At 45.5% G+C, this 23,776-nt stretch overlaps 3 protein-coding genes across 3 annotated transcripts; 1 reads left to right on the top strand and 2 right to left on the bottom strand.

Moving 5' to 3' along the window:
- The first annotated feature begins 268 nt into the window (after positions 1-268).
- Positions 269-2,123, top strand: LOC120957714 (BLOC-1-related complex subunit 6). The gene is made up of 3 exons (XM_040380057.2): positions 269-852; positions 918-1,482; positions 1,554-2,123. Exons 1-3 carry the CDS (start codon positions 540-542, stop codon positions 1,597-1,599), a joined length of 924 nt encoding a protein of 307 aa, XP_040235991.2. The 5' UTR covers positions 269-539; the 3' UTR covers positions 1,600-2,123.
- LOC120957713 (fatty-acid amide hydrolase 2) lies at positions 1,670-4,504 on the bottom strand. Its single transcript, XM_040380054.2, has 4 exons — positions 4,214-4,504; positions 3,395-3,964; positions 3,171-3,295; positions 1,670-3,106 (listed from the first exon to the last, which is right to left on the bottom strand). Exons 2-4 carry the CDS (start codon positions 3,928-3,930, stop codon positions 2,205-2,207), a joined length of 1,563 nt encoding a protein of 520 aa, XP_040235988.2. The 5' UTR covers positions 3,931-3,964; positions 4,214-4,504; the 3' UTR covers positions 1,670-2,204.
- A 2,321-nt stretch (positions 4,505-6,825) lies between these two features.
- LOC120957344 (pH-sensitive chloride channel 2) lies at positions 6,826-22,986 on the bottom strand. The gene is made up of 7 exons (XM_040379501.2): positions 21,738-22,986; positions 8,847-8,956; positions 8,688-8,773; positions 8,297-8,612; positions 8,058-8,216; positions 7,494-7,990; positions 6,826-7,418 (listed from the first exon to the last, which is right to left on the bottom strand). The coding sequence occupies exons 1-7, from the start codon at positions 22,166-22,168 to the stop codon at positions 7,164-7,166; spliced, it is 1,854 nt and encodes a 617-aa protein (XP_040235435.1). The 5' UTR covers positions 22,169-22,986; the 3' UTR covers positions 6,826-7,163.
- Positions 22,987-23,776: the final 790 nt, after the last annotated feature.

Genomic DNA, 23,776 nt, shown 5'->3' with positions numbered 1-23,776 from the left:
CTAATTTGAATTTTACTTGCATTCCAAGCCTTTTAAAGTGTATGCATAAATTGTAGCTATTTCCTATCCTTTCCTTATATATAAAGAGCACATAGACGTAAAAATGCCTCATGGAGAACTTTGAAATGATCCATTTCTTTTTATTCCCTACACTCGTCGTTTCGTCCGTTGATTGATGCAAGCTGCATTAACGGTTTTTTGGTGTCCAATTTTTGAAATCATGCATCCCAGTGTGCTGCATTCGCTGGGAGGGGAAGTTTGTTTGACAGCAACCCTTAAAGTGACAGCAATGATATAGCAATCAAAACAAACACACAAAAGCAGCGAAAAAGGACTAATTCAACTGGGGCAAGGAAAATATCGACCATGTAATCCCGTTCGTGTTGTTTTTACTGTTTTAACCATAATTGCTACCAATGTTTACGTAACGCGCGCATTATCATGGATAGTGCATAATCCAATCTAGTCAAACGTACAACAGTTCAAAGTGTGTGTAGAGGTGTTAGAAGTTTAGATTGTTGCATGGAAAGGGAAGAACCATGAGCGAAGCGGACCATCGTAGAAAAAACCCTTTCGCTGCTCCTGCCCGACAGAGTGACATGCGGCAGGATGCTGGAGACGATTTCGAAGGTCACGAGCAATACGACGAAACGATAGGCGAAGAAGTTCCTTCGGCAATGACGGAATCGTACAGTGAAATCGCCTACACGCACAACCTGTTCGCGGGAGCGGCTGCCGAAGAAACGGACGGTGGTGCAAGCAACGGTAACCAACCGGACGGATCATCTTCGTCCTCGTCGTCTTCGCAGACGAAAAAACGACCCGACTCCTTGGTGTGTGATGGACGTAAAGGTATGGCGCAGTGTTTACGTGCTTTTTTCTTTTGCTAAATAAAACAAAACTCTCTATCTTGCCAGCTTCATTCCCGTACAACCTCGAAGGAACGGTACGGGTGGACGGCAACATGACGCACTTTGTGGCGGAAAACTTAGAGTACAAAATCAAGCTAGCCAGCCCGGTGACGGTCACACGGAAGGATTCCTGCAATCTGTCCAGCTCGCGGCAAAGCACACCCTCGGCAGCTACCGGTGGTCTCAGCGGGCTAAGCTTTGGCCCCGGCACTAGCGGTGCTAATTTAACTCTGCCCGGTACTAGCAGCAACCGAGGACCGATGGCGTACGGGAGCGGATTCGTCGCTCCCCATCCAGCCTCAGCCTCGTCCGTCGATCCGAACGTGCTGAACGAGATCGAACGCGAGGCGCAAGCGCTAGCCGCATCGGTCGACAATCTGTCGGAAAGCTTGTGCAGCGTGCTGCACTCGATCTCCTCGATCACGGCGGACAATGTGGAGATCTACAAAAACTCCGTCACGAAGCTGACGGACTGCATGGACGGTAACATCAAGTGTATGTACACGATAATGGCCAAAGCGGAGGAAATTTCCAAAACGATCAAACCGGCCGAAGCCCTAGCAGTAAGAATGTAAGTAATGCGCTGAAGGGGGGTAGGGTGGCATTCAAGTAACGCTTTTTGTTTGTTTTGTGCGATTGCAGACGTGAAATTAAACGACTTGTCGACATGCTGGAAAGCAACGTTTGAGCGTGACAGTCATCTACAGGGAGAGGCATTGTTACAGCTGCGCGTGAGAATTATGTACACATTCCGCCTATTTGGTACTATATAAGTATGAGAGATTATTTATTATCCCTTTAACTAACCTCGGGCTGCGGGAGTATAGCTCTACTGCCCCGAAGCTCGCCATTGCCACGCAAAGGTGCAACAAAAAATCAATCCCTCCGTGCTCTATATGTTATGGTCCCTTTATTAATACCCCTTCCTTTATTCCGATATTAAATAGTATTTTATTTTTAATTTTAAATTAACTCGTTCAGTTTAGAGAGGCTTTTGTTTAGTGCTTTTTTACCCCCAAAATGACCCAAAAAGTTCCCTCGACTTACTACTCTTACTAGCCATGTACAACGATAATTGACCGCATTGGAAGAAGAGGTGTATTATTTGTTACGAGTTTAATTTAACGACCAAGAATTTAAAGAAGAACAAACAAACACGACCATTGCATAAGCTAACGAATAAATAATATAACCCAACTGACCTACACTTCACTCTGCCTCCGTGACCGATCAATATTGGACATCGTAGTACAACTGTCCTAAGGGCGAAAAAGAAACTGAGAAACACCCCAACTAATCCACAATGAACGGTGGAATGCGCCCGTTAAACACGCGCTCGATCTCTTCCGCCACCGCCAAGCAGTGCCGGTCTCGGTTACGGCTCGCCACAACCTGTATGCCGAGCGGTAGCCCATCCCCATCCAGCCCGAGCGGCACCTGGGTGGCCGGTACGTGCAGCACGTTAAACAGACACCAGTAGCTAAAGTTGTACACGTTCACGAACGCCCCGTAATGGTACGGTGCCGCGTGCGTAGTGCTGTGGTAGAACAGTACCCCATCGTCACCGAGCAGCTCCGTTAGCTCCTGATCGCAGCGACGCGTCAGCTCCTTGATCACATCCTCCTTTTCCTGAGGCAGCAACGTATCCATGAGCGAGTAGATCGACGCCATCGTGTACTCGCTCCGGCCGGTCAGCTTCTTGGCCAGCTCCACCAGCGGGCTGAGCGGTTTCCCATTGCCCAGCAGCGTGCCAAAGTTGGCCGGCTCCTGCGTCATCCAGTAGCGCCACATGTTGGTCGTTCGGTCGGTGCCGCTGAGCGTTACCTTGCGCACACCGGCCGGTGCAATCTCGCCAAAGTGCTGCACCACGCGGTCCATCGCTTTCTGTAGCGAGGGTTGCACCGCACTGCACTTAATGTCGCCCGATTCAGTGATGTAGAAGTAGCGCAGCTTGCGCACATCGACCGGTTCGTCGAAGCGCAGGCTGGTGCACTTTTCCGGACCCACCAGTACCTGCATGAGGGGGAGCAGATCCGTTGCGTAGCGGGTCATCGGTCCGGCCACAACCATGGTGGAGGGTTCGCGCCCGGTGCGCAACGAGCAGCCGCGTGTGTTGATGATGCCGGTGGTTGGCTTGTGGCCGTACACGCCACAGTAAAAGGCGGGCATGCGGATCGAACCTCCAATGTCGGTTCCTGGCACAGCGAAAGCAAACATTAGACATTGGCAAGATGCTAAACACACCCGCAGCGATCTTACCCAATCCGATCGGTGTCCCGCAAGCCGCTAGGAGTGCACCCTCCCCTCCGCTAGAGCCACCAACCGTGCGCCGATTATCGTACGGGTTGTTTGTCTGGCCGATAATGTTGTTGCGTGTCTCTTGCCTGTGTGTGTGTGGGACGGAAAACAAACAAACAAACATGAGGCACACACACACACCCGGAACATGCAGCGCACTATAATTAGCCACCGCCACCGCTTACCATCGATTAATTTCCGGTATGCTCGTGGTCGCGATAATAATTGCGCCCGCCTCCTTCATCAGCCGGACACACTCCGCGTCGTTGTTTGCCCGGACCGTGCGCCGCGCGACGATACCGAGCGTGTGCAGCCGGTCCTTGACCGCCGTGCTGTCTTTCGTCGTGAACGGTACGCCCAGGAACGGTTTCGCCGCGAGTTCGGCCTCACCGATCGTGCCTTGCTGCAGCCGCTCGTCGATACGGCGCGCCTCCTCGAGCGCATCGATGAACGGACCGTCGAGCACGGCGTTCACCAGCGGGTTGACCTCGTTGAGGCGATCGATAAACGCGCTGATCACATCGTAACAGGACACCTCGCGCGTACGTATCATCCGCGCCAGCTCGACCGCACTGTACGTGACGAGGAGCCGCTTGCGCTGCAGGGTCGGGCAGCGCCGCTTGCTTGGGCCCCAGTACCATTTCAGGCACAGGTACAGCACCTTGTCGATCACCAGGTGCAGCAAGGTGAAGAAGTACACTAGCATGCGGTTCCGTGCCATTGTGTGTGCTTGCTGTCCGCCGGTTGCTGAAAAACTGTTGCCAAAAGGGAGCGTGTAAGCTTCCCGAGTTAGTAGGTGAAAGTTTTAATGTATGCGGTTTCCGTGCGTGTGTGTGGAACGGAACGGGCTTAGGAGAAACCTGAGTTATCGGGACTTGGTTGGCATCAGGTGAAGCCTTCCTTCCCTATCAACGCTTACTAATGAACGGGTGAACCGGTTCACAGAAGGTTAGATAAAACCTTATCTCTATTCTGATTGCAAACCACACAAAAATAAGCCTTACCGATAGTACCACACAGTTCGCGTAACTACTTTCTCTCCCTTGTGGTGCGGTGCGATTACGATACAGAGGGGTGCGTACGACAGCCAGTGTCAGTGTCGATCGGATATCTTCAACAGGTTGCACGACTACCACTACCACCACTACAACCACTACTACTACTAGCAACGAATGTGCAGATGACTCGGCAAAGTGCAGACTGGCTCGGGCACAAACCGGCCACCGATGCCCTTTACGGTACTGCCTCACTGTGTTTGTGATATCGAACACAGCTGAAAGCTGTTCCGTCATAAACGTAAACAAATCGGAACGCACCTATGCTGCACTATGCTTGCGTCCCATGCATGCGGCTGGCATTAAACAGATAAATTTTTGCGACAAATAATGTTTTAATTTTTTTTTCGATAATGCAAAAACTTCTCACATATTTTTATACAAAATTACTGTGTTTTTTTCACTTTCCCCATTTATTTATAATTGTATTTTTTTACTCAAGCCACAAGAGTATTAACAAATATTAAAGCTGGCGTTACCTGAGCGGTGATGTATGCCGGTCGCTATATTCTTACTCTGTTTAATGATGCACTTACGACTTACGATTTTGAGTATGTTCAGAGCAATGAAAAGTTTTTGGAATTCGTATTTTTTTTTGTTGGAAAAAGATAGTCTGACAATTTTTGGAAAAATGTGTCAAGTAAGTTTCCTGTGTCTGGCATTGACTGGCATGTACTGTACTGTATATTATACAGTATTTCCCCTTGTTACGCGAATGCAGGGTTATTCACGATTTAATGGGCGTTTCCCAGATTTTTTTGGCTCAATTATATTGATATATTATCAGACGATAAATAACCAATAAATTATGGGAATGATCCAAAAATCTATGGGATATGATGAATAAATCATGAGACGAGCCCAAAAAGCTATAGGAACAGATAAAAAATCGTGGGAAACCCTGTAAATGCATTGAAAGAAAGTATAGGAAAATACGGCATACAAAATACAATATTCTATGAAAAAGATAGTCTAACATTTTTTGATAAATTGTGTGTAGTATTTATAAGTTTCTTGTGTCTGGGATTGACTGATATGTACTGTATATAAGAAAATCAAATAATCAGTCAACTCGGTTATGTCAATAGTCAGTCATCAGTAGTCGAGGCCTTCAATATTCTCCAAAACCAATACGGTTTGTTCCCAGAGATTTTTATTGTAATTATTATTGTTATTATTTATTTAATTCACAACGACCTCAGTCAATTGAAGATAAAAATTTAAGATAAAAAAGAAAGCGTTTACAATTATCATTCAAATAAAGACGTTCCACTACAACAGAAATTATTACAGAAGTGATGATAATAGTAATGCGCAACACTACATAGGCCATGGCAGGAGTCGAAGTCTTGAACTGCGCTGTAGATATCCAGAAGGCAAATGCATCGGAGCTAGCATTGGACTCCGCAGACATACGAATCATACGACCCCTATAGGATCTGACCGACCAGCCGACATAGATGGAAACTGAGGTATCTGCAGAATATTTCCAATCCGAAGCGGGCGAGATGGTGCGCAAAATGCTGACGCGGGACAACAGAGACGGTGAGTCGAGGGACAACAGAGACGATGAGTCGAGGGACCACCGTTGAGAAGACCATCGATAAAAAGGCACTGTGTGTTATGTCTCCTAACGGCAAGAGGCTCAAAGCAAGATGGCATCGTACAGCATACGATGGAACGATTGCACCAGGGATTACAGTGAGTAACAGAAAAAAAACTCAACCCTCAACTCAACATTAGCAAAGAATGCAAATCGCATTACAATTTCAAAGATTTTTTTTTCTGCACACAACATGACATGGAAAAATAAGTGACGCATTTATCGTTTCAACGTTATGTTCAGATTAGTAATGTGCTCTCTGGAGCACACACACGAATCCGATCCGACTCCGGCTATTGTTAGTCCGGTTCCGACTCCGGCAAAATCGGAATTACTAGTACCGCCCGGAGTTGGAGTCATGCGACTCCGGGAAACTCTGGACAACTCTGGACAACTTCGAACGGCTCCGAACGACTCCGAACGACTCCGCACGACTCCGCACGACTCCGAACGACTCAGAACGACTATAGGCGAGTCTGGATGACTCCGGACGGCTCTAGTCGACTTCGGGCGATTCCGGACGGCACCAGACGATTCCAAACGACTCCGCATAATGCTACGCGGACCTATCTTCCGGAGACTGTTCCGAAATTATTGGAGTCGAATCAGAGTAACATGCCCTGACAACCAAGTGTAGCTTTAGCCTGATCTCGCTACCATTAAAAGTTTATTTTTTCATTACGAAAATATAATATTCATAGTGCCTAATAGTGCCAATCAGACCTTAACAAAGCTGATCAATAATTGTTAAAAAGACCTTAATCGAGAGGATTCTCCTGCTTGAGGAACGTTAGCTTATGTGTGATACATAGTTGAGGCACATTATTAGATCATATAGAACAACGAAGATGTCATCAGATATTCTTAACTGACGAATTCAAAATTTCAAAATTGATCCAGAAGTTTGCCTGCATGTTAAATGATAGTTTGATAAATGCACAAAATGAAACAGTCATAATTACTCAGTTCAACTTGTTGTATCAGGATTTATTCACTTTTTTGTTTCGTTTATAACTATGCACACAGTAGGTAGGTCTTAGGCACGTCGTTCAAATAAATAATTATCGCTAAGTGTTTAATCTTCGGTAAGAAAGTGTTTTACTTAGAAACACACACACATACACACACACAAACACACAAAAAAGGCGACTCTACAAGGCCAGCACAAGGCTGTCGTCCCTCACTGCCTCGTAGTATAATACTTTCCGGTGCATCCGGCCGAATTAGGCTCCGGATCGTTGTTTGCAACTAAAACAACCCAATGACTGTAAACCATACATGTATGGCCGGGCCTCCTCAAACGTAGTACACGAACGTCCAGTAGAATATGTTGAAAATCACGAACGCGATCGGGAAGACGAAGCGTGACCGTTTGTCGATCCAGATCGCCACCTCTTGCGGTGTCATCGTGGTCCAGCCGTTTCCGTTCACGTTGCTCGTTTGGCCCTCGATCTGGATCGTAACGTTGGAGGCTTCCGTCATTGCCCGATCAACATCGGTCGTCGAGATGATGGGCAGGGTGGCACTGCTGGGGCTCTTTTGGGGGATGGACTGGAGGGGAAGATAAAAATACGGTTCAAAATATTGTATTTAAAAGGAGTAGCACGCACTAATCTATATGCTTACATGCACGGTTAGATAGTTGTTGAAGGAGTTGGCCGAAACGGTCGTGGCAGAGTCGGCCAGCGAAGTGCAGGAGTGTGACTTGTGCAGCCCGCTCATGTCCTTGCGCGCCGGCCGCGGTGTGATGGCCTGCTTGAGCACGTGCTTACTGTTAACCTTCTTCACCTCCACGTTGCGCTTCCGGCGCCAGATCGTATTGACGAAGGCGAACTCAACCAAACTGCCAAAGATGAACCCGGTACAGCCGAGGAACCAGATCTCGGACGCCTTAATGTAGCTGACCTTCGGGAGCGTTTTACCTTGGGCGGAAGCTAGCGTAATAAACGTCAACATGGTGCTAGTGCCGAGCGTAATGCGGGGCGCAGACTGATCCGCCTGCAGCCAGAAGGTGACCCACGAGATAGCGACCAACATGATCGAGGGGATGAAGTAGTCCATCATGTAGAAGCCCATCTCGCGCGCCAGATGTACGGTGAAGCTGAGCGAGCTGTAGTTGCCAGCTGAAAGTGTCGCGAGAATGGAGCGTTAGTCCTTCATCAGGTTAGTGTCATCAGCATTCAGACCTACCGAAAGCACCATGCCGAAGATCACTCAGATCCGCATTGATAACCGTCTCGTTGGTGAACATCTCCAGCAGCACGTACTCCGTAAGATGCAGCTCCGGGGCCAGTGTTACAGGGGACTTGTGCTCCCAGAGTAGCACCAAATCGTCCTCATTGTACATCCCTGTGTGGGAACAAAAGGCCCATCAACCCGATCATCTCAAACGATCACCACTTCCCAAACGATGGACGCGTGATACTTACAGCTCTCCAGCACAGTGGAACAGTGCTGCTCGTCGAACGGGAACTTCTGCAGATTCATCCAGCAGTACAGGGTGGCGCTGATGCGCGTCGATACGATCACCGTACCGTCGGGTGAGATCGAGGTGAGGATGTCCTTCTCGGCCGTGCCCAGTATGTCGGAGCTGCGCTCGTTCGCGAGGAAGACGTGCGGCACCCAGAGCAGATCACGCAGCGACTGTTCGCCCATGATCGGTTTCGTTCGGTTCGGTGCCACCTCCCGGAACACCAACCGCGGATCGACGTAGCGGAACTGGAGCAGAGCGTGTATCTTAAATTGCTGTACGCGGTGGGAAGAGCGGATTAAGATTAGCATATAGGTTTCGGAAAATGGACGCATTTGCTGATCGCTTACCAAATCGTGTGCTTCTAAGTTTTGCATAAAATAGATGTAGGCGCGGGCGTACACCTTTACCGGGCCGTTTGTACCGTTGATGGATTCTGGAAAAGGGCAGCATTTTATGATTAATTTGCATGTTATTGTAATAATGGAACCGTCGCGTTTGTAGCGTACCTCGCTTGGGACGCTCTAGCCGATCGTACCGACAGACGTGTGTCAATCGCGTCAGAAGTTGCGTCTGTGAAAGATGGTCCGCTCCTTCTAGCGTGGGACACTCAGAGTCTCTGTAATGAGAAAATAGAATGAGTAATTAGATTTCAGACAGATCACATTATATGATAATGATCGAAAAACTGCCGGATCGAGACAGTTTCAGATCTGTCAAATCAAACATTTTTAACGTCAAATAGAATTGCCATACGCACAGTGCTATGCCGATTTAAGTCATTTGATAAAGAAAATTTAGAGAAGGTGTAACATTTTTGTTGACGCTTGTTATCTTCGTATGGTACAGGAATGGCTAGTACTTGTAAAGGGTATAAATTAGCAAAATAGAAACCGATCTTTTTCTTAGCCTACATTAACGATCGTCTTGGTTATGAATGCGTTATGCTGGCTTAGTAGAATTGAATTAATCACTTAAACGAATAATTAGTCCATGCTGCCTGAGAACGGTCAGGATGAACCAGTGCTTCTATTGAACATTCCTACTGTTGCACACTGCAACAGGATTCTTTGTTTCGCCAGTTGGTAATTATTTTTTAAGTTAAAACAAACGTTTTTTAAGCTGTCTTATTATTTACTTTTTCGTTAGAGACGCTAAAAAATCCGTCACTTGTCGTGGGCTTTGACGAAAGAGTGACCTTGCATCTTTCGCTTAGCCTAGATCGGAATCCTCCGGGAATGCTCAACGCGATCAGTGGTAGACGTTGACCACACTAAACACTGTCTGTGTCGCCCTCTTTCGGGAATCACAAGAAATAATACTGTGTCAGCGAATTGACCGTGAATAATAATTAACACCTACAGACAGTTCAAAAATGTATTTGTTACATGGTTTCTGCAGGATGTTTGAATGTCTCCGAATATTGTTTGAATGATTATATTAATTTAACTATTTCCACATATTTTTCAATCGTTTGTTTAGAAAAATGTTGTGACTTTGTCAATAAATTTTGGTAACGATCTAAAACTATCTAGAAAATGGTTAATAATAAATCGCCAAATAAATTGTTGAACAAATGCAATACATTTTACGAAATAGATAAACAATAGTGGAATGCATTTTTTTAAAAATCTAGAAGAATCTCATGGTAAACAATTTATAAAACGATTAAAAGCAAACCAAACCATTTTTTTCTTGGTAAACAAACCAAACCATCACAATTCCTTTCAACAAAAATTGTATTAATATATTACTAGTTTTACAATCAGTTTCTATAACTACAGTAATAATTTGGGTGCATTTTAAACTAAGAGCCATTTTTTAGTTTCCGTGTATCGACAACCGTGCCTTATGTTTAAAACAATATATTCAAATCGATAACGAGTTGGATATCATTATTCACAAAGCTACAAATGAACCTCTCTGACTGAAGTTATCTGATTGTGTTTGTTATGAAAAAGGCACTACAGGAAATCATCTATGGGAATTAGTACCGATTTAGGTCATTTAGTGCTGATCTCTACAGTGTGATGTCATGTGCTGAAGCTCACTGTTCGATGTTTTCGAAGGCTCTTGGAGCCTCCACCTTAACCTTGACCTTTCTGGCTACAGGGGAATAAAACAGCATAACTTACACAACACAACATATTACAAACGACCCCATCGGTTGTAAAACAAAACTCACAGCCATAATCCCGTGGAAGGTCTTTGGGCTTGGTTTTGGCAAAGGTGCGAACTCTTCTTTTATTACCACCCTTATAAGTGATACAAATTGGGATTAATATTTTCGATTGTTTGTATTTAAGAAATTTGCAGGAAATGATACAAATCAAGATTTCTCTGCTTAGTCCTTTCCAATCGGTTCTCTTATACCAAGGTTTAATTTAATTTACATTTCAATATTTCTCCTTGATCTCTTTTGAGTCATCTTGCCTGGGTCTGGGAATGATAATCGTAAAAATAGAAATCCTCAAGCCCACACTGAAACAGTACGTGCAAGTGCACTTGCAAAGCAAACTATCGGCAGGCAGCGTGCTCTTACTCTTCCGCCACCGGAGGACGTATGATGTCAAATTACACACCGAACGAAGCCAAACCCTATCATCAACGATCCGGCCCGGAGATACCGGAGATCGGATAGTAGTAGGTACGCATTAAGATGATGTGCCGTTGTTTGTTTGTTGTGGCGCGTTATAAAGACTCTTCTCCATGCCTCATTGCGCACCAACCTCCAGCCATCATTACTATAGCTTTTTGTTTGGCCTTGTTTATTTCTTCACTAATGGGTTAATAAAGTGGGCTCCTCCTTCCACCTCCTTCGTGGATGCTGCTGTTGCGGGAATTGTTTACGGAGGGAGCGTTCGTACACCACGGGCGGCCAGATGATAAATGTGGCTATAAATGGGAACTTAACCAACGAAATCCGAACGAAACCAATTCCAGCGGTGTTATGCGCAGATGCTAGCCACGAACTTGAACCGAGCCTGCGTTTGGCCAGGCGGAAGTTTTGCCGGGTGTGCCCATGATGGGGAAGATGGTTTTGGCTACCGTCACCCGGTTTATGTCAGTTTGCGGTGCGTTTTGTTGCTACGGGTTATGCGCTCACTGGCGCTCACTCGTTTGGCGGTCTTTTGTGACGCACAATACACAGCCGATGGACGGATTAGAGCTAACGGAAGCGAAACGAGGCACCTTATACAATGGTTTCGATCGTTGTCCTTAAACTTCTGTTGTTGAAGGCAATAGGGTGCATTGGAGTTTAAGTTTATTCGCTCATAGCGGGCTTAAGTTAAACTAGGTAATAGTGGTTTAAACTAGTTTCAAAGTAAACTAACTGTGCAGTAGAACAAGAGTAAAAGTACATACAAACATAAAACAGCAGGACATTAAAGGAAGGACGTTGAGGGATAGTGAACATATGTTAAAACCCCCCGCGAACGCAACTACTTGCACACAGCAAGGGTTCGTCGCCTAACAGCAGCTATTGAAGTCTATTGATTTACTCGACAGAAATGACGTACCTCGCGTATCGCAGTTTTGCATCTTACGCTACAGGAAAGTAAAAGTAATCTGAATCCAATTTATAATTGTTTTCTACGATAAAAAAGGGCTTTCCAAGAAGAAAACAACGGCTCATATTTGTTACAAAATATTTGAAATTCGTTAATGATTTAAAAAATTGTAAATAACCAAAAACAATCCTTTTAAAAATGCTTTACATAAATAAAATATCAAAAGTTAATGAACTAATTAAAAAAATAGTCCCAAAAAGTCGCATAAAGTAAGTGGCTTTGCACTGCTACACGTCGGAGATCGCATTGTAGCACCTCGATCGTTACGCAGTTGGCGCACCTCGATCATTTCGATACCAGTCACGACCTCTCTTAATACGCTCTTCACTACCCCTCTTACGCACCCCGAAGAGCCCGCAAAAAAACTGTTTTACGGTTAGACGTGTCCGTGGTTTAATTGCAACATGAGTTGTAATTTAATTTACGATCGATGCTCGGTAACGCATCCCAAAGTACGCGCACCTAGCTGCAAGGCAAATTCACTTCCCATGCATTGCTGTGATAATAAGGACGCGTGGTGGATGGGCACGATAAAATTAATTTGTTTGTTCGATTAAGCAATAAGGTTAACGACATCTGCGATTGCAATCATTTCCCCACCACCTTACGGAAGCTCCCGGCAGATCAAGGACCCGTCCATAAACTTGACTATAATTCGAGTGGAGATTCTTCGACTTTGAAATCTTCACCGTGTTGTAACGGGCGTTTGCAAACGCCAGACTTTGTTTGGGGCGGACTGCACACAGAATATGCACTTAATATGCAGCACCGTACTGTCTCGGGAGGTGGCAGTCGGTCGTTGCAAGGTTCCTTCGCCTGCGAGGCGATTAAACCTGCGTGCCCGTTTGTTGGCCCTGGTGCGTGCACCACGGCAGGGTGTTACCTGGCTGTATCGGTTAATCGGGGGGTGGGGGGGGGGGGGAGTGAACCAGGGGGAGTGAAACGTGCTACGACACGTTTTCATAAATTCGGTCGACTTGTATGCAAACGCAAAATCGATCCAGCGGCTTCGTGGTGTACCGCCACGGTTAAGCACGGTGCAACACCCGGCAATAGGGAAGTAATTGGAAGCTGTCGATGGCGATTTACTGTTTTACTTCACCCGGTTGTTTCTTGCTCTTGCTTCATCGCCCCGACCGACGCGTGCTTGAACGTAATAAAGTCATCGTGGGTTGCCTGTGCGTAAATAAGTGCTAGTGACACTCATTAATGGTACGTTTTTTTTTGCTCTTTAAAGAGCTGTTACTCGACCAAACGTATGATCAATTAACCTTTGACTGTAAAAAGGGACCGAGTACAGGAGGATTGTTGTTATTTTTTATGGCACTATTAACACAAGGCAATTATTTTCAATTTTTATGCAAATTAATTTTAGAAAAAAAATATACACTGATAGAATATCATGATAATAATAAAGTTTTAGAGCCCAATTCATGAAAACAAAAACCAGAGTCAGCAATCACGTTCTAGTACGTTTAGCACAGCCAAAGTATATAATAACCAAAATATATAATTATATAAGTATATATAATAATTATGAAAAAACATAAAAGCCGAACAATTGTTGCTACTAGGCATATCCTTAAAGGGTTGTTGGACTTACTAGGAATGTTGATAATTTCACAAAACAAGAGAGATTGATTAACTTAAAACCCTAATTTAAGAATTAAAATGGGCAAATAATAGCATTTATTGTGTTGTTTTCTAAACCCATTAGTGTACAGGATATGCAGTTTCATACGAAAAATTCACAAATTTTGGAAAGCTATTTTCTATCAAACTAAACTCAACACACAAAAGTAAGCATCGAAGTTCTCCATTTTATATCTCTGAAAAGATATATTATTCCTCAAATATAAAACAAAACATAACAAGGCAAGTGTAAACAGAGATATCTAGCAAAGGATCAGAACAAACGAGTAAAACTGCTTAAAAATTGGGATTAACTTTAAATCGTATAAAATTTCATACGTTCGGATACTACTTTTGGAATAGTACTTTTTCAACGATTCTAACCAAAACTCAACGAAGATGTGCATATTGCAACCGATGCACTACATGTATTTGTTTGAAGTGTGATGTGGGTTTTCACCCTTCCTGCAGTCATTATTCCAGTACCACACACAGTGATTCTGAGGCCGACGATGGTCATGCATTAATAATATCTTATAATATTAATAATATTATAAGGAACGATGCCATCGCATGACAAGTCTTACGACGCAGTTCTACAATAATTGGTATAATGCTTGACGACAAGCTTTGTTTCACGCAACACTACGACGGGATCATTAGACGGGCAAATTTAATTAAATTACTAGAGATTTTGACGATCCTTTGTGTATTAAAACGTTATATCAGTCAGGCCAATCTTCACACACGCGGAGATTTGGACGAACAGGATCGAGTGTGTGCAAAGAAAACTTACTCGCAACGCATTTCGGCGACTGCCGTGGACCAATCCTACATCTCGGGTTGGAGATATTCGCGATCAGGAGAAGCACGGAATTCGGAATGCACAAGCGCTGTTTATCGCTGGAGTGCTCCATGGCAACATTTATGTGCCGGCAATACGCCAAAAACTGAATATCAGTGTCCATATGCATACAACACGACACAGATACTTTTTAAGACCGCAATTTAGGTACCCAGGATGCGGATGTTTCGAGCCAATAACGGCAATGTCCTGCGTCATAAACAGCTGGTTCGAACATTTCGACTTTCAAGAGAATATCAATGTCTTTAGGGACCGTCCGTGCTTTATCCAATAGCTAGTACATCAAACATATCCGCAAGCTTCCACCATTTGTGTTTGTACCTATCTTTAAGAGAGTTGGTTAAACAACGTTCGTGGGACTCAGAACTATATCTATAATAAATGTTTCCGCCCTCCTCCATTTTGGCACAAACTTAGGAGTAATGTAAAGATTCATGTCATTTAAATCTAGTTGTTGTACACCCGGGCAGTAATGGGTTAAACAAAATATTATTAATCAACTCTTTTGCTTCAAGGAAAGTTCTCTTCAGTAAAATAAAATACCAAAAAACAGGCTGTGAATATTTCCCACAATGATTGCCCTTCTCATTTCTTCACATAAATATGATTTATGCACCAATTTATAAACGTCCATATATTAGCATAAATATTTACATTTCCATTCAGCCACACGAACACAATCCATATGCATTAAAGACTTTAAAAAAATATAATCCCTTCAATTGTGCGCCACTCAAGGGTTAATTAGCTACTTGAGATTCACTTTCATTCACCGCACGCATGGCACAATAAAACCGTTTCAATCAACCGCTTCAATTACCACCATAGAGCGCTCCTTAGTGATTCCGATTATTATGTCCTGTGATCTGGTGGGGACCACCTTTTTCCCTGTGTTGCTGACCTACCTAGTATACCGTTGTGATCATCCGGTATAACACTTGCGAGGAATAGTGCAACGAGAGTGTGTGAATGAGAGAGAGAGAGGTTCCGGGTTATTAAAATGTGTTTCGCTGTCATTTACGGCGAAACGCGGCTGTATTTACATTTTCACAAACAGCAGCAAGGGAGGTGGTGCGGGTGCTCTAGTGTGCTCAACAAAAAAAACATAAGCGGCACGTGATTTATCCGATCCTAACACGTAGCAGGTATGTCGTGTGCGCATACCGGACGAGCGTGTGTTGGCTTGCGAGATGTTTTTTTAGCGCCTTTTGCACACTCCGCGCCAAGATCAAGGTCAGTTTCAGTTTCGGTGGGGAAAAATGGAAGGGAAACCCTGTCTTTTGAGTGGAATAAATTAAACCAATATCGTTTGGAGGGTTCTGGGAGTGCAAAATTACTTAAAGAAACCAGCAAAACGCTCCGATATCCGGCAGAACCAGTTCTGAAGGAAGTCATAAAATGGGCCGCGCTTCGAATTTGAAGATCGTTTGACCGTGGTGCTTTCATCTTTTTTTTTTCGTGTCCTTGAACATTGAAGAGGATGTGTGGTTTTTAATCGGTTTCCTACCAGTTTGACGTCTTTTGTGGATGGATTTTTGCATTGATGCAAAATACCAATCGCCAATGTGAAATTCAACGTGCACTCGGTTATATATCTGTGTACAAAGAATTGTACGATGTCACCGCGTTGCGCAGTCGCTTTTTGTTCACGTGCTTCAGATTAAGTGAAATATTTAATGATTTAAACGGGAATAACGACCCACCCGGTAATCACGTTCGCTTGTTTCGAACCAACGTTTGGGTTCAGAATCGTGTCTGGCTGGCTTCACACACTTCACACTCTCAAGCCGGGGATGTTGGTACAATTGTTGGCACGATCTGTCAATTACAGTCAACCGTCACATGGGGTCCTAAAGATTCCTCAAAATTAGACGAGAAATGATTTCATCAGCACACAAGAGCTAGAAACCGGAACGACTACTACAACGAGGAACTTCAGTCAACTAGCGGCTTTGCGAGGTGGAGAGCTGAACGCCTTAAATGAGCCATCGATTGCTATTTTGAGCGAAAATGGCTTTTCAAACACAAAGGTGTCAATGTGGTGTGAAATCATATGTAAAAACCAGCTCCTTGTGTTGACCATTTGTTTTAAAATTTCTAAATGAAATGCCTCAAAGCCTTTGCAAAGCAAATTATCAGCACAGACTACAGACAATGTACAGTCTTTCGTTTATCTTTCGTAACTACGTTCGTTGAGCAGACAGGAGAGGAAATAACAAAACATCGAACAGCAAGATAAGTGCCTGGGTACGACACGATCGACGTGATCAAGATATATTTCTGCGACCAACCGGCTCGGGCAGCCTCCTCCAGGCCCTCGTTAATGGAATTGCTGTGTATGGGCTGTGCGATAAAATCGAACAGCCAATACAGCACAACAAAACCTTTTTAATAAACTCAAAACGTGTGCGCAAGCGTTTTGGGGAACATGGCTGGAGGATGGGGTGTGTGTGTGTGTGTGTGTTTATTGTTCGAGGGGGGAGGGAGGGGCTCGAATCTAATGAAGTGTACTCCAAAGCGCACCACCGATACAGGTCCTACGGTGGGAGGGCGGCCATTTTTCAAAAGAAGCAAGTGCAAGTGCGCACAAACAGTGTGCCGATTGCGCCACAAAATGCGTTCATTGCGTTCGAATGCGACATTGAACTTGTCAGTTGTTCCCTCCCCCCGTCCCACAAACACGTACAGCGGGTCCGGGGGTCAACGGTTGAAGCATTTAGCCCCTAGACGCTAGTGTAGCTACTGTGCTGTCCCTTCGGGGCAATTGCCAGGAAGTCATCATGGTGGGAAGCCGGTACAGTTTGAACCGGTTTTAGCTTTTTTGTTTTACTTCTTCCGAGAGCAATTTCCAACATCCATAAATTGAGGCCTTGCGTACGAAGAATCAATGATTCCATCTCTTCCATTTGGGTGGTCATCAGCAAATAAGCCGGCATCGGAAAGATGAAACAGCTCCACAAGAATGTGAACCTGTTTCCGATTGGCCCCACACCAAGCAGATGAACTTGTTTTTCATCTTCAATGCTTAATGTCAAAAGTTCAAAGCTTGAAGAAGCGAAAAGATAAAAAAACGGTCTGAAAACAAGACGCGATCACTTAATTCTGGAGTACGATCACGTAGCGTTCAGTTGCAGCGCAGCTCAAGTGATTTGGCTGTCAAAACAGTCTACCCAGAGCGATCTGTCAGCGAGCTGTCAAACAAACGGTCTGCCTACTAGGATACTGAACGCCAGAGGCGCGTTCAACGGCAGCGCTACCGACCACGTTCAATTGCGGCGCGTACTGCGTAGCGTGCGACCCTCGCGTTGCACACAATGCACAGCCACTCAAACGGCCAGACGCGTTTCAATAGCGTCTGTTGACATCGGCAACGCGATTGTGTCATTGGCACGATGTTCCAATAGAACAATTAATCATCGAAAATTGAAACTTTACCACCGAAGCTGTTAAGCTTTCTTACGACCACTTTAGCTTAGAATGTCCGCCCCAGCATCACTGCCAGTGGTACTGCAAGATAAAAACACACAGATATTTCTTCCGTACGTGCCCGCATGTGATTTAGCGCCGAAGTAAGGGCGCACACGGAGGTGAGCCCCTTATCGGAAGAGGCTGTGAATCATTCGTTTCATACGCCTTGGTGCCTAGGTGAGTAGCGGTAGCAGCAGCAGCATTCAGTCACACTCATACGAACGAAGGGTACAATAGCGTGGCTTTGTGTGGCCACTTGCTGCTTATTTACCGACTGCATATATCCGTAGCGAGAGATAAACGTGTCCACAACTGCCCCATCCCACACACGCCGCGAAACGGTAAAGAGTTTGCAAACCAACCCCATTCCCCCCATCACACTCTCTCCTCCTCTTTTGCACCCCACCGGTGTAGGTGTACTATACACACACACACGGCGTAGTGTGTTCACACACATGTTTTGTGGATTTCAAAGCCTAAAGCCTTCCTGTTTGCAGGCTGGTGATTAAGGTTGTGTAATAATTACATTAATCATGGTTATATTTAGCATGCGTATTCAGAGTTCACAGCAAGATGAATTTTTTAGGTTCTCAAATCATTAAAGTCGCGTCGTCTGCTTCTAACCAACATGTGTCTACATTAGCTCGAATTCTTCTTTCCAATATTCGTTATGCGTATTCAGAGTTCACAGCAAGAAGAATTTGTTAGGAATTTGTCCTCAATCATCAAAGTCTTGTCGTCTGCTTCTATCCAACGTTTCTTTTTCCAATCTTCTTTATGGTACTCCATACTAGCAAGTGAAGAAAGCCTGATTACATTATTTCTTCAACAATAAAGCAGTTTTGAAAAAAGAAACCTGTAATATATTGACAATGATATTTTCTCAATTACTGGTTTAGCAGAACACTTTTGGAGCTGTTCCGTTTCAGCACGTCCTAGGTAATTAGTGGGGATTTTTTCAATGTAGCACTCATAGAGCCTAATGAATGGTTTCATCAAGTCAGTGAGCATTATTTCAGGTTGATTTAGCATCCAAGAAAGATCGCTAGCCAACATAAATTTTACACGCAAACGTGGTACTTTACTATTTCCTTTAAACTGCATAAATTGAGGATCTTTCGACGAGTTAGTTGTTTTAGGTAAATATAATAAAATCTCCAATTCCCGAGTTGACGGTGTGATGTATCGATAGTGATTATGCAAAAATATACTTTAGATCAGTGATGTCAAACTCGTTTTGGGTCGCGGGCCGGATTACAGTTGAAAATATTCTCGCAGGGCCGCATCTGAGCGGTGTTGGGTAGGTGGGGGAGGAGATTATGGGGTGAATAAAATTCGACCTTTTTATACCAAAATATATCATTTAGATATTTTAAGTGTTTCCAGGTCCAGGTTTTGTTTGCCCCACCACCCACTACACAACATGATGCTTTCGATCGGAATGATGCGATGCGAAAATCATTAAGGACTTATTCTTTGACCTAGAATCGTATCTAGAATCGTAGAAATAAGAAACATAGAAATACAAATATATTACGCAAATCAGGTTATATTTACTCATACACTGGTGGACATTAAAATAGGAAAAAAAATTTTGTGTGTTTTTTTTTGCATACACTAGGTGTGTCATCGCCAACAGTTCGAGGCGTACTGAATTTGTAATAGCCGAATTTTGCCTTTTATACTCTCATTTTTGGTGCGCTACTTATCTGAGTTTTGAGTGCCGGCAGCGTTTTGCGGCAGTATAAAAGGAGAGCCAAACCGTGTTGTGCTTCATTCTTCCATCAGTGGTCAAGGTGAAAGGTTGCTGTTTAAAAATTCCACAAAATCATCATGGGTCGCGGAAAGCACTGCACACCAGAGGAGCGAAAACACATTCAGGGGCTGTATCGTGAGAACGTGCCAATCAAGACAATCTGCAAGGCGTTCGGCCGTTCGCGGACGTTTGTGGACAACGCCATTCGTAGCGAGGCTACGGGTAAATCGACAGGTCGTCCGCGAAAAACAACGGCCGACGTTGACGCGCGGATTGTTGAGATGATCAGGGCGGATCCTTTCAAAACTTGCACTCGTATCAAGCAGGAGCTTGGTTTGCAAGTTTCGGCGAAAACGGTGTCTCGCCGTTTACACGCCGCTGGGTTCTGTGCCCGGAGACCGAGGAAGGTTCGTAAGCTGCAGCCGCACCACGTAGAAGCGCGCATTCGGTTTGCCGAAGAACATTTAGCTGCATCCATCTTTTGGTGGAGCAAAATCATTTTTTCGGATGAGTCCAGAATCAATCTGGATGGTTCGGACGGCATTAAATACGTCTGGCGCTTTCCTAATCAGGCGTATCATCCGAAAAATACGATAAAAACCCTTAGTCACGGAGGCGGCCACGTAATGGTGTGGGGTTGCTTCTCCTGGCACGGCACGGGTCCTTTGTTCCGTATCAACGGGACACTGAACTCGGAAGGGTATAGAAAAATACTTAGTCGTGAGATGTTGCCATACGCCCGACAACAATTCGGAGACGAAGAGCATTACATATTTCAGCATGATAACGACTCTAAGCACACATCGCGAACAGTTAAATGTTATTTGGCAAACCAGGATGTGCAAGTTCTACCGTGGCCTGCGTTGAGTCCTGACCTCAACCCGATTGAAAATCTGTGGTCAACTCTCAAGCGTCAGCTTAAGAACCAGCCTGCAAGTTCAGCCGATGATCTATGGACACGCTGCAAGTTTATGTGGGAACGCATAGACAGAAGTGAATGCCGTAATCTCATCGGCGATATGGCCAAACGCTGTCAGGAAGTGATAGCGAATAACGGTCACCAGATTGACCGTTAGAATGTGTTTTCGCTCAGTGGAACACCGCAACACCTCCTCCCAACAACCACTTAAACAGTCCTTTTCAGGGCTACCAAATATTTCTGACAAGAACTATGTCTTTCGGTCATAGAAAAAAGTTCCTATTTTTATGTCCACCAGTGTACCTATCTTTAGCGGCGATCGCGGACCTAACCCAGACATTTTATCATTCTTATATGCCAGATATATGCCAACTTTGAGACTGGCTTTGGATAGTTCTTTAAACCTCGTATATCACCTCAACATATCGACACACGAGAAAATATCATTGTCAATATATTTCAGGTTTCTTTTTTCAAAACAGCTTTATTGTTGAAGAAATCATGTAATCACACTTTCTTCACTTGCTAGTATTGAGTACCATAAAGAAGATTGGAAAAACGAACGTTGGATAGAAGCAGACGACAAGACTTTGATGATTGAGGACAAATTCCTAACAAATTCTTCTTACTGTGAACTCTGAATACGCATAACGAATATTGGAAAGAAGAATTCGAGCCACATGTGGCCCGCGGTTTGTATGTTTGACATGTCTGCTTTAGAATCTCCTTGTCTGGTGAAGTGCTTAAAACTAATCACTGCCGTTTACTAGATACGTTTGCCGACCCCTGATGTAATCGATCTATAGTCGATCTTGTGAACCACACAGAATTTCGACCGGAGTTGTGATTTCCATCCAAGTAGCCAGCAAACACGTGCCCGTCAGCTAAAACGCTACCAAAATTGTCGATTGCACCTTTGATCCCACATAAAAAAGACGACCAACACGTGTCGGCGAGATCCCCACAAACGTGGCGTAAACACATGAGTTACAGCTTAATTATCCTTCACAAAAATGACATCAGTGGAAGGCGTTCAATTAATGGTCAATTTGCTGAAATTAATAAACATTAACTAAACCATCAACCATTGATGCTTTTTTAGCACCCATAATGCGAGTTCCTCATCGCGGGTAATTGCCTTATACTAGGCCTCCCACTCCCCCCCCCCCCCCCCCTATCTGCACTTACTTGCCGCTGGACTTGGCATCTGGCCGATTGTCGTCCGTTGCATTCACGTGCAAGATGTCCGCCTCAACCGTGGCCGGCGGCAGCAGCAGCTTTTGTATCTCCTCCGGCGACATGGTCCGTTCGGTGGTGGACGTCGGTTCCTGGGTGGAAGCCACCGTCGTGGTGCTGGAACTGTCGACCGAAACGGTCGGTGGGTTGGTCGGTAGGGCGACGAACACCGCCGTACTGCCGGGCTGGTTCAGCTCCACCAGCTCCGTCTCGTTCAGCAACGGTGACCGTGGTGTCGGTGGCGTCATGCTGACGCTACCGTGTGCCGTCACCTCTACCACGGTCGTGGGCGGCTGATCGGCACCGCTCTGCGCTATCACGGCCGCAACCAAAGCGACCAGGCACTGGAGAAACACGTACGCGGCGGCTCCCGGCGAATGCATCTTTTACAAACGCCTTATCTTAGGTACTGCAGCGACCAATAAAGCAACACCCCGATAAGGAGGATTCGTGTGTTCACGCTTTGCTACTTATGCACTGGGCTTGCACAACGCGGGAGGCGCTGGGAACACAGATTGGCGGGCGATTGGGAAACGGATGCGTCAAGGATGCCCAAGGAAGGTACTACATCGATCGGATTTGGGTGCGTCTACCGGGCCCACGCAATTGATCGTGCTTTTTTCCCTCACACAGACAGACAGACACACACAAACAAACAAACACACGCGCCCTTTGAGAGCGTTAATCGATCATCGCTCCACTCCTTGGATCTGTCGATCCTTCCAGAACCTTTTGACCTTGCTGATGCTCGCGAAACGCACCCAGCACACACTGGATGGAGATCGCGTACGCAGCACACAAACACGCACACGCACACACACACACACAGTCGTCTCCTAGACGTCTATTGCTTTGAAGTACACTGTGGAGCACACGGTGGAGCCGTGTGATGCCTTTTTCCTTTCCCGCAAACCACGGCCACTGCACTTGAAAATTTAAACTTTGCTTTTATTTTCTGCCACTAAAATAACGTTTAAACCAACCACTACCACTTGAGGAGAGACAGCGTAACAACGGAACGGAACGGCGGAGTAGGAAAACTCGGAAACAGAAAAACGTGGGCTGCTGCTGCGTTCTGCGCACGGGTCTGCACGTGATCGTTTGGCGTCCGGATTGGGTTTGGCGTGCTCGTTGCGCGGAGCCTTTGCTTTTCTTACTGTTCGTCCGCGAGCGGCGAGCAACTGATTATATCCGCGGTCGCGGTTGCGCCCTCGCACGTTCGCGTCTTCCTCGGGTCGGTTCGTTCGTTCGGCGCGATGTGTGTGCGCAGCTCGCTGCGACGAGGTTTGCGACGCGCAGTTGCGTGTGCCAACGAACCAGCAAAGGTCGCCGCTGGTCGCTACAGGTGGCATACTGGTTCGGGTGGTTGGGGGTTGGGGTGATATTACTCCTGTTGTATGATAATGGGGTTAGCGGTGGGTGCCGCGTGCGCAGAGCAGGACATGGAGCCTACGCACCGCACCGTTTGAGCGTTCGGCGCGGTGGATGCTGGGGCGCCCCTGGAGAAAGGCTTCGGTTTCCGGGGCGCCAACCGAGCGGGCGTTCGTGTTCGCGTGTTCGTACCGCGATCGGTGGGCTTGAGTTTTTTTTTGTGTCGGTCTCTTTGAACGCGGTTGGAGTCGTGTTTTGTGCAAAAAGCGCACTTGCACACTACCCGAGCAGCCGTCGAGCAGGGCGCTCCGTAGCGCTTGCGTGGCGACACTAGCCAACGCCATCGGCGCCTCCTTGGACGGTGTGATATGTTGCTGCCGTGGTGGGTTGAATATCTTCAACAGAAAATCTTAATTGAATCTGCGCGTTGACGTCTTGTGGGTTGTTGTGCTGATAACTTTTGGGGCTTCTTTTTTCCTCTGGCACGCGATAGTTGTTTTGTTGGGTTTTTCCCTTGCTATTTCTCATCCTGATATGAGTTCACTTTTACCAATTTAGGATAGTGAATTTAATTTAAGATGTGAATAATATTGCGGTATGCAACAAATTTAACCTAATTA

Source organism: Anopheles coluzzii, chromosome 3, assembly GCF_943734685.1.
Source record: "Anopheles coluzzii chromosome 3, AcolN3, whole genome shotgun sequence".
Lineage (NCBI taxonomy): Eukaryota > Metazoa > Arthropoda > Insecta > Diptera > Culicidae > Anopheles > Anopheles coluzzii.
This window is presented reverse-complemented; position numbering and strand designations above follow the sequence as displayed.

What these genes read in the sequence shown, in the direction of transcription:
- LOC120957714 (XM_040380057.2), top strand. Translation starts at nt 540, where the DNA reads ATGAGCGAAGCGGACCATCGTAGAAAAAACCCTTTCGCTGCTCCTGCC. An exon ending in GGTGTGTGATGGACGTAAAG is followed by an intron (nt 853 to 917) that starts GTATGGCGCAGT and finishes CTATCTTGCCAG; the next exon opens with CTTCATTCCCGTACAACCTC. An exon ending in GAAGCCCTAGCAGTAAGAAT is followed by an intron (nt 1,483 to 1,553) that starts GTAAGTAATGCG and finishes GTGCGATTGCAG; the next exon opens with ACGTGAAATTAAACGACTTG.
- LOC120957713 (XM_040380054.2), bottom strand. Translation starts at nt 3,930, where the DNA reads ATGGCACGGAACCGCATGCTAGTGTACTTCTTCACCTTGCTGCACCTG. An exon ending in ATACCGGAAATTAATCGATG is followed by an intron (nt 3,296 to 3,394) that starts GTAAGCGGTGGC and finishes ACACACACACAG; the next exon opens with GCAAGAGACACGCAACAACA. An exon ending in CGGGACACCGATCGGATTGG is followed by an intron (nt 3,107 to 3,170) that starts GTAAGATCGCTG and finishes TCGCTGTGCCAG; the next exon opens with GAACCGACATTGGAGGTTCG.
- LOC120957344 (XM_040379501.2), bottom strand. Translation starts at nt 22,168, where the DNA reads ATGCATTCGCCGGGAGCCGCCGCGTACGTGTTTCTCCAGTGCCTGGTC. An exon ending in GATGCCAAGTCCAGCGGCAA is followed by an intron (nt 8,957 to 21,737) that starts GTAAGTGCAGAT and finishes TTCTCATTACAG; the next exon opens with AGACTCTGAGTGTCCCACGC. An exon ending in TCTTCGGCATGGTGCTTTCG is followed by an intron (nt 7,991 to 8,057) that starts GTAGGTCTGAAT and finishes CGACACTTTCAG; the next exon opens with CTGGCAACTACAGCTCGCTC.